Source organism: Pseudophryne corroboree, chromosome 6, assembly GCF_028390025.1.
Source record: "Pseudophryne corroboree isolate aPseCor3 chromosome 6, aPseCor3.hap2, whole genome shotgun sequence".
Lineage (NCBI taxonomy): Eukaryota > Metazoa > Chordata > Amphibia > Anura > Myobatrachidae > Pseudophryne > Pseudophryne corroboree.
The window spans coordinates 107,684,108-107,694,328 of NC_086449.1; the positions used below are offsets into that span (position 1 = coordinate 107,684,108).

Below are 10,221 nucleotides of genomic sequence, written 5' to 3' on the forward strand. Positions count from 1 at the left end.
GGGAACTGGCTGGGTTTGTGACACTATTGCTGTGGGGCTATTGTAATTAGTGGCAGACTTCTCTGTGACAATCAGACATGGGTGTAGGGGGCAGATGTTAGAGACAAAGTTTTATTTTGTATTTGAAAACATTGAAATTGTCATTGACAGGAGCCTCTAGTGCTGTGTATAATGTGGTAGCTGGATCATTGAATGTTTCATTACATGCTTGGATTTTCCATGAACATAGCAAAATATACTCATACATTACTACAGGATTCTGGCCTAGAACATCTTATTTATACTAATCCACCTCATCTGACCTCTCGCAGCAAACAATGCCCCAGCAGAGCCCAAGAGAGGAGAGCTGGAATGTGTACGGAGGCCCCAACCATTACCAGTGGCATAATGCTCCACCTCCACCTGCACCGCACAACCCAAACGGCAGTCATTACTTGACAAGTGGAAGAGCACCGTGGCCAGGAGGAGATGTGCAATCCGCTGTGTATGATGGAAAGGTAGGAGTCCATCTGTTTGTCTGGTCAAGGATCAGATACAGAGCAGAGGAACGTTCTAGTGTAAGTGAAGTCAATGCTCTGGAATTGTACAGTGTTCAGTTCCTACCAGTCCAGGCTAACACTTTATTTCTCCATTATTTATTTCAGCCGATTTCCCAAGTAACATAGTAATACGTCTCTTTTTGATCAGAGGAACATATCCTCGTAGCTAATTTCCCAAGGATTCAGTAGGATCATGGAAATAACAAGAAAAGAGAAAAGATGAAGTGTTATATCTGGAAGCCTGTCACCACACCGCTGAGGGGGGGGTTACAATTCCCCCCACTTAAATGAGAAATGAACAGTGATTTATAATTCATCACTTAGTATGTGATAAAGTATTTCACCCAACCTCCACTGGACCCAGCCAAACAGACTCCCCCCTAAGTACTGCACTTGCAGCAATAGCTGTACAGTAGTCCTTCAGTATATAGCATCCGAGTTCAGTATCACAGGCTGTGCAATGGATCCAGTTCTCCAGTTAGGATGGACCACAGGGATGAAAAATACATCTCAGTAGTGTGATATTGTTTATCTGTAACCTATCCACATAAAAAAACAATAGCATATGAGACATCAAACTTACAGAAGTCCTAAAAATAGTTATCAGAGCGTCTACCAGAAACTTAGACCTTACTACGAGGATATTGTCATCTGAACCAAAAGAGACATATTACTATTTACCATTGGTATTTTCTTCTGTTTTTAATACTGTTGGTGACACTATTGTGTTTAGTTTTGTTGGGCTGTTGTTCTTGGCACAACTTGAGTTTTTCCAGTACTTCATTGTATCTCAAGTAACTTGTCTTAAAACATGTAAGAGGCGCTACACGGGAAACTTCCCTGTAATATGTGACTAGTAGAACCTAAGTTTGCATTTTTTTCTTGCTGCACAATAAAGCGTAAACAAGTAGTGAACACCTACAAGTACACACCTGACCTAAAGACACCTGTTGCTGCATAGTATTGGTAACAATTGTATGACTGATACACGGAGATTGTTGGGACAGTTGGTAATACACAATCATTACATATGGGTTGGAGCATTACTGCTGATGGGTGTATAGCACAAAAACACCCAAAAATAAAATAAACACACAAAAAATGTCAGACTAAAGGGACCTGTAGGTAATTTTCTGCTGTGACATTCTAGGTTTCCTGATAAATGGAGAAAAAAAATTAACTGGTTTGTGAAACAAAGCACTCATTGTTTTTTTTTTTTGTTTGTTTTTTTGTCTCTTAATTTTTGTTTAGGATACCCCTCAAGCACCTAACTACAACCAACAGAGGCCATTCACAGGCTATCATCCTGATGTTTCTCAGCAAGGCCCGGTTCCTGAAGCCAAGCCTAGCCCCGTTCCTTCTAATCCCCATTACAGCGCCTCTCCCCAAATGTACAACAGGAAGGAGGCTCCGAGCCAAGAACCCGATCCTAGGGCCAAGGAAGTCAATCCTGGCACCTATCCCGGCACCCACCCTAGCATTGTGAAGATCAACCAGGTGCTGGAAAGGGTGGTGGAACTCGAAAGAGAGGTGGATGAGTTTGTAGGGAGAAAGACTGACATGAGTTATCGGTGTTTAGAAGAGCTGCTGACCAAGGAATTATTAGAAATAGATTCGGTAGAAACTGATGGGCAGGATGGTATTCGGCAGGCACGGAAAGATGCTGTCCGGAAACTGCAGATGATTCTGGAGTCACTGGAGAGAAAAGGACTGTGAATATTCCTCGGGTCCCTTTGGGGAGACCAGTCAGGGCATTCTTGAATAAATAATGTCGAGATCCCATTAAGATCGTTTCTGGCCATGGAAAACTGAATATCTGAGGTGTTAAAGAGAAGACAACGAGAAAATTATGACCAGCCTCCAGAAGAGCGTCTATGGTCTTCTGAGGCATAAGACAACAGGGCATTCAATACAAAATAGACTACCATTATTCGTGTCACCTCTGGTAACAGAAAAAGAACGTAATTACCAGGGACCTGTCCAAAGAAAACAACGGAATTTCTCTGGTAAGCTAGTTTCTTCGTAGACATTTGGAAATAGGTTTTAACTATTTAAAACCATTTGATGATGAACTCTGATAAAGTAACCAACTACAGCCCATCATTGGATTATTTACAAATGCATCATGTGGGATCTGCTCTTCTGACAGAAGCTCCACCCCAAGCCTAAAACTAAATCCTCACTTGCCCTGCCATTTTGGTTTCTTTGGGACTGTGGGCATTATAACGATTTTTCGGTTAAAGATCTTGTGGAAAAAGGGGGACTGTCCCTGGGAAAACCAAGGCATGTGGGAGCCCTACACCATGAAAACCTTTCTGTGGTTTCTGCAATTATTATTATTTTTTTACCCCCTGGATTGTAAATGCAGGGGATGCTAAACATAAATTGGCTTATCTGTAGACATAGGTGTATTAGCTTCGTAGACGGAGTACAGGCTGACTGCAGTGTCCTCCTGTGGGATTAGTGCAGGGCAGGCTACTGCATTAGTAACATACTGTATCTCCATACGCAATCACAGCTTTATCAGAATTTAATGCATTTCAGGGAGGTTCCCGGAATACACACGTACGCACAGTGTTTGTAGGTGTCATCAGCGCTGTTAGATATAAGCCAGTTTGTATTTTAGTGTCCCCAGTCCTAACATGCACATGATTTTTATTTCATCTGAGGTATATACATACTGTTTCTGGAAGATTGTGTATGGATACCTCTTAATTAAAAGTGTTTGAACTCGGGGAAAAATTAGACAATCGTACACATTATTACAGAAGGGTCGTGATTATCCTGCCAGTTATTTCAGGAAAAAGACAGCAGAACGATTTTGGAATTAAAAATAAAATATGAATGGGAAACTGAAAGCGGTTCTGTGCAAAGCCCTGATGTAGGGGAAGTGTTCACTGTATCCGCATGGGATCACACAGGGCTTGAAGCCCAACACCTGCAGCTGTGTTGTGTATAACTGAAAGAATTTATATTTGCACTGAGGATTGCAGATTGCTGTGTGTGTTATATACATACACACTTGTTAAGTTTCATAAATAAAGCCATACAGAGACAACATGGGTGCTTAGTCTGTATACTTTTGTATTACAGTAGCAATCGGAACATCTGCAAGATTAATTTTAATTAGCATTAAATAAATGATGATGCAACCAGTGTAATTCTCTGATTATGTAATGTGGTAATTAAGTGGCTTAATCGATCAAAAACAGATTTTGCTTCATTAAAATTTTGATGAATACTGCAGCAAACTGGAATAATTCCTGATACTTGAAACAACTCTAGTAGCCAAAAATCTGCATTTGGAAAACCGAAACTACTGCGCCTCCTGCCATTTGCAGGTTGGGTTGTGAATGTCTGATAGTGTAACCAATCACGTGAAGTCTGCAGCTTGTTCCCATGGTTACAACTGTTGCTAATGAGTATCAGATGAGCACAGCAGGCTTTCCAAATAGCAGAACCACCATGGTCAGGAGTTAGCCCAGAAAGCTGTAGTACTCGCCGGCATTATTTTATGCTGTCAGAATCCTGGGTTTTTTGTTTTTTTTTAAATGAGTAATCCTTAACCACTTAACAGACGAAAACCGCTCCGAAATGTTTTTTTTTTTTTTTTTTATATATATATATGAGTGAATTAGGCGGAGAACATGAATTTAACCCTATCTCAAATAATTTTAGTTAAAAAAAGAGAAGAAAAATGTTTTGTTTAGAAAATAAGATTTTACTTACCGGTAAGTCTATTTCTCGTAGTACGTAGAGGATGCTGGGACTCCGTAAGGACCATGGGGAATAGACTGGCTCCGCAGGAGATAGGGCACTTTAAGAAAGCTTTGGATTCTGGGTGTGCACTGGCTCCTCCCTCTATGCCCCTCCTCCAGACCTCAGTTAGGAAAACTGTGCCCAGAGGAGATGGACAGTACGAGGAAGGATTTTTGTAAATCTAAGGGCGAGATTCATACCAGCCACACCAATCACACCGTATAACTTAAGATAAACTTACCCAGTTAACATTATGAACAACAACATAGCCACGGTATCACCGAAAACTATAACATAACCCTTATGTAAGCAATAACTATATACAAGTCATGCAGAAAAAGTCCGCACTTGGGACGGGCGCCCAGCATCCTCTACGGACTACGAGAAATAGATTTACCGGTAAGTAAAATCTCATTTTCTTTAACGTCCTTGAGGATGCTGGGACTCCGTAAGGACCATGGGGATTATACCAAAGCTCCCAAACGGGCGGGAGAGTGCGGATGACTCTGCAGCACCGATTGAGCAAATAGGAGGTCCTCCTCAGCCAGGGTATCAAACCTATAGAACTTTGCAAAGGTGTTTGTCCCCGACCAAGTAGCTGCTCGGCACAACTGTAATGCCGAGACCCCTCGGGCAGCCGCCCAAGAAGAGCCCACTTTCCTAGTGGAGTGGGCCTTAACCGATTTCGGTAACGGCAATCCTGCCGTAGAATGCGCCTGCTGAATCGTGTTACAGATCCAGCGAGCAATAGTCTGCTTTGAAGCAGGGACGCCAACCTTGTTGGCCGCATACAGAACAAACAAAGCTTCAGTCTTCATGATCCGAGCCGTTCTGGTCACATAAATCTTCAAAGCCCTGACTACATCCAGGGACTCGGAATCCTCCAAGTCCCTTGTAGCCACAGGCACGACAATAGGTTGGTTCACATGAAAAGATGAGACCGCTTTTGGCAGAAAGTGAGGACGAGTCCTCAACTCTGCCCTATCCACGTGAAAAACCAAGTATGGGCTTTTATGCGATAAAGCCGCCAATTCTGAAACACGTCTCGCCGAAGCTAACGCCAACAACATGACCACTTTCCACGTGAGGTATTTCAACTCCACAGTTTTAAGTGGTTCAAACCAAGGTGACTTGAGGAAACGTAACACCACGTTAAGATCCCAAGGCGCCACCGGAGGCATAAAGGGAGGCTGAATATGCAGCACCCCCTTCACAAAAGTCTGTACCTCAGGAAGAGAGGCTAATTCTCCTTGAAAGAAAATGGATAAGGCCGAAATCTGGACCTTTATGGACCCTAATTTTAGGCCCAAAGTCACTCCTGTTTGAAGGAAGTGAAGTAGACGGCCCAAATGGAATTCCTCCGTAGGAGCAGCTCTGGCCTCACACCAAGGAACATATTTCCGCCATATACGGTGATAATGTTTCAACGTCACATCTTTCCTAGCTTTGATCAGGGTAGGAATGACTTCCTCCGGAATTGCTTTTTCCGCTAGGATCCGGCGTTCAACCGCCATGCCGTCAAATGCAGCCGCGGTAAGTCTTGGAACAGACAGGGCCCCTGCTGCAGCAGGTCCTGCCTTAGAGGAAGAGGCCACGGATCTTCTGTGAGCAACTCTTGCAGTTCCGGATACCAAGTCCTCCGTGGCCAATCTGGAACAATGAGGATTGTTCTGACCCTGCTTATTCTTACAATTCTCAACACCTTGGGTACGAGAGGAAGAGGAGGAAACACATAGACCGGTCTGAACACCCAAGGTGTCACCAGAGCGTCTACCGCTACCGCCTGAGGGTCCCTTGACCTGACGCAATACCGCTTTAGCTTTTTGTTGAGACGGGACGCCATCATGTCTACTTGAGGCAGGCCCCACCGATCCGCGATCTGTGCAAAGACTTCTTGATGAAGTCTCCACTTCCCCGGATGCAGGTCGTGCCTGCTGAGGAAGTCCGCCTCCCAGTTGTCCACCCCCGGGATGAACACCGCTGACAGCGCGCTTACATGGCCTTCCGCCCAGCGTAGAATCCTGGTCGCTTCTGCCATGGCCACTCTGCTCCTTGTTCCGCCTTGGCAGTTTATATGAGCCACTGCCGTGACATTGTCTGACTGAATCAGAACCGGTCTTCTCCGAAGTAAGTTCCCCGCTTGACGCAGGGCGTTGTATATGGCCCTCAACTCCAGGACGTTGATGTGGAGACAAGTCTCCAGGCTTGACCAGAGACCTTGGAAATTTCTTCCCAGTGCCACTGCTCCCCAGCCTCGGAGGCTTGCGTCCGTGGTCACCAGGACCCAGTCCTGAATGCCGAACCTGCGACCCTCTAGAAGATGAGCACTGTTCAGCCACCACAGGAGAGATACCCTGGTCCTGGGAGACAGGGTGATCCTTTGATGCATTTGTAAATGGGACCCGGACCACTAGTCCAAGAGGTCCCATTGAAAAGTCCTCGCATGGAATCTGCCGAAAGGGATGGTCTCGTATGAAGCCACCATCTTCCCCAGGACCCGCATGCACTGATGCACTAAAACCTTCTTTGGTTTCAATAGGTTCCTGACCATGGTCATGAGTTCCTGAACCTTTTCGATTGGAAGAAAAACCTTTTTCTGGTCTGTGTCTAGGATCAGGCCCAGAAAGGTCAAACGCGTTGTAGGAACTAGCTGGGACTTCAGTATATTGAGAATCCAGCCATGTAGCTGCAACGTCTTCATGGACAGAGACGCTGTCCAGCAACTTCTCCCGAGATCTCGCCTTTATTAGGAGATCGTCCAAGTATGGGATAATTGTGACCCCCTGCCTGCACAGGAGCACCATCATTTTCGCCATTACCTTGGTGAAAACCCTCGGGGCCGTGGAAAGCCCAAACGGCAACGTCTGAAATTGGTAGTGACCGTCCTGCACTGCAAATCTCAGGAACGCCTGATGGGGGGGGGGGGGGGGGAATATTGGAATATGAAGGTATGCATCCTTTATGTCCAGGGACACCATCCAATCCCATCCCCCCCCTCCAGGCTGGCGATGACCGCCCGGAGTGATTCCATTTTGAACTTGAACCTTTTCAAGTACAAGTTCAGAGATTTCAGGTTTAAAATGGGCCTGACCGAACCGTCCGGTTTCGGGACCACAAACAGGGTTGAATAATATCCCTCTCCCTGCTGGAGATGAGGAACTGTGACAATCACCTGTTGAACATACAATTTTTGGATTGCTGTTAACACTGACTCCCTCTCTGACGGGGAAGTCGGCAGAGCCGATTTGAAAAACTGGCGAGGAGGCAAGTCTTCGAATTCTAGCCTGTATCCCTGAGCAACAATCTCTACTGCCCAGGGATCCACCTGCGATTGAACCCAGACGTGGCTGAAAAACCGAAGACGAGCCCCCACCAGATCTGCCTCCCCCCGGGAAGCCCCAGCGTCATGCGGTGGACTTTGCAGACGCAGGGGAGGACTTCTGCTCTTGGGAACTAGCTGTGTGCAGCTTCTTTCCCCTGCCTTTTCCTCTGGTAACAAAGGACGATCCACGCACCTTCTTGTTTTTATTGGAACGAAAGGACTGCATTTGATAATGAGGTGCCTTCTTAGTATGCTGCGGGGGGACATAAGGTAAGAAATTCGACTTACCAGCCGTAGCCGTAGAGACAAGGTCCGAGAGGCCGTCTCCAAACAACTCCTCCCCCTTGTACGGCAAGGACTCCATGTGCCGCTTAGAATCGGCATCTCCCGTCCACTGCCGGGTCCACAGGAGTCGCCTAGCAGAAATAGACATAGCATTTATTCTGGAGCTTAATAAACAAATGTGTTTCTGAGCATCTCTCATATACAAGGCAGCATTTCTGATATGCTCTATGGTCATTTGAATGGCATCCCTATCTAAGGTGTCAATCTCCGCAGATAAGGAATCTGCCCATTCCACAACTGCACTACAAACCCAGGCCGACGCCATAGCCGGTCTAGCAATAGTACCGGAGTGAGTGTGAATGTGCTTCAAGGTAATTTCCTGCCTGCGATCAGCCGGTTCCTTGAGGGAAGCCGTATCCTGAGAAGGCAGTGCCACCTTTTTGGACAAGCGTGTCAGCGCCTTGTCCACTTTTGGTGAAGATTCCCAGCGTATCCTATCAGTTTGTGGAAAAGGATTCGCCATAAGAATCCTTTTGGGAACTTGTGGTCTCCTATCTGGAGAGTCCCAAGCCTTTTTCGCACAATTCACTTAATTCAAATGATGATGGAAAAGTGACTTAAGGCTTTTTCTCTTTATACACGTGTACCCTCGTGTCAGGGACAGGGGGTTCCTCAGTAATATGCAAAACCTCTTTAATGGCCATAATCATGTACCGAATACCTTTTGCCACCTTCGGCTGTAATTTTGCATCTTCATAGTCGACACTAGAGTCAGAATCTGTGTCGGTATCTGTGTCATCGATCTGGGATATGGTGCGCTTCTGAGACCCCGACAGGCCTGGCGCCACAGGGACAGGCATGGACTGGCTACCTGACTGATCCCTAGCTTCTGCCTTGTCTAACCTTTTATGCAATAGGTTGACATTTGCATTCAAGACATTCAGCATATCCACCCATTCCGGTGTCGGCGTTGCCGACGGCGACCTGACATTCAAACACTCCCCCTCCATAGTAAGCGAGCCTTCCTCGTCAAACATGTCGACACACTCGTACCGACACACTTCACACACACAGGGAACCCCTTTTCTGAAGACAGTATCCCTGTCAAGGCCCTTTGGAGAGACAGAGAGAGAATATGCCAGCACACACCCCAGCGCAATAACCCTGGAGACCAACACAAAATGTTTTTCCCCAGCAGCGCTGTGTAATATGTAAACCGCCAATTATGTGCCCCCCCTTCTCTTTTAAGCACCCTTTCACCGTGTGTAAGCAGGGGAGAGTCCGGGGAGCTTCCTCTCAGCAGTGCTGTGGAGAGAAAATGGCGCTGGTGAGTGCTGAGGAAGAAGCCCGCCCCTCGGCGGCGGGCTTCTGTCCCGCTCAAACTTAGTAAAATATGGCGGGGGCTCTTTTATATACATGTACAGAGCCCACCTGTACATGTATATAGTCTTTTTGCCATGCAGAGGTTTAAATTGCTGCCCAGGGCGCCCCTCCCTGCACCCTTACAGTGACCGGAGTATGTGAGGTGTATGGGAGCAATGACGCACAGCTGCAGTGCTGTGCGTTACCTCAGTGAAGCTGATGGCTTCTGCCGCCTGAGACGTCTTCTGGCTCTGTGAGGAGAACGGCGGCGCGGCTCCGGGGGTGGACGCCCAGTAAGAACCTGCGTTCACCCCCTCTGAAGCTAATGGTGTCCAGTAGCCGAGGAAGCAAAGCCTATCTTTGACAAGAAGGTCTGCCCCTCTCTCCTCAGTCCCTCGATGCAGGGAGCCTGTTGCCAGCAGTGCTCCCTGTGAAAAAGTAGTAAAAAGTAGAAAGAAAAATCCAAACAAAAATGCTTTCAGGCAGAGAACTCTGGAGAGCTCTCTGCAGTGCACCCATCTTGCTCTGGGTACAGTGTAAAACTGAGGTCTGGAGGAGGGGCATAGAGGGAGGAGCCAGTGCACACCCAGAATCCAAAGCTTTCTTAAAGTGCCCTATCTCCTGCGGAGCCCGTCTATTCCCCATGGTCCTTACGGAGTCCCAGCATCCTCAAGGACGTTAGAGAAAAATATTTTTTCCCCAAACATCGATTGGGAACATTGCAACCATCAGGAACATTACGGCTTGCGTTTTGAAAGCCGGGACAGCCTCCAGGTATAAAGGAGGGGTCTTGGGGTGGCTTGGGAGGGTTAGTTTACACTCCCCAGCGGCTGCCATTGTCTGCAGCCGCTGGAGAAGGGGGGTCCTGCCGTGCTGACCAATCAGCAGTGATCAGCAGCACGGCAATCAGTGGGGGAGAGTGCAGGGAAGCAGGAGGACCTTCCGGTCCCTCTG

General features: G+C 46.9%; 1 protein-coding gene across 1 annotated transcript in view; it reads left to right on the forward strand.

The window, feature by feature from the left end:
- Nucleotides 1-3,597, forward strand: part of BAG4 (BAG cochaperone 4) — a 34,628-nt gene extending 31,031 nt beyond the window's left edge. The window contains exons 5-6 of the mRNA XM_063931622.1: nucleotides 312-497; nucleotides 1,791-3,597. Coding sequence (XP_063787692.1) covers nucleotides 312-497; nucleotides 1,791-2,255 — 651 coding nt within the window. The 3' untranslated portion in view covers nucleotides 2,256-3,597. The remainder of the gene's footprint in view (nucleotides 1-311; nucleotides 498-1,790) is intronic.
- The last annotated feature ends 6,624 nt before the right edge of the window (nucleotides 3,598-10,221 follow it).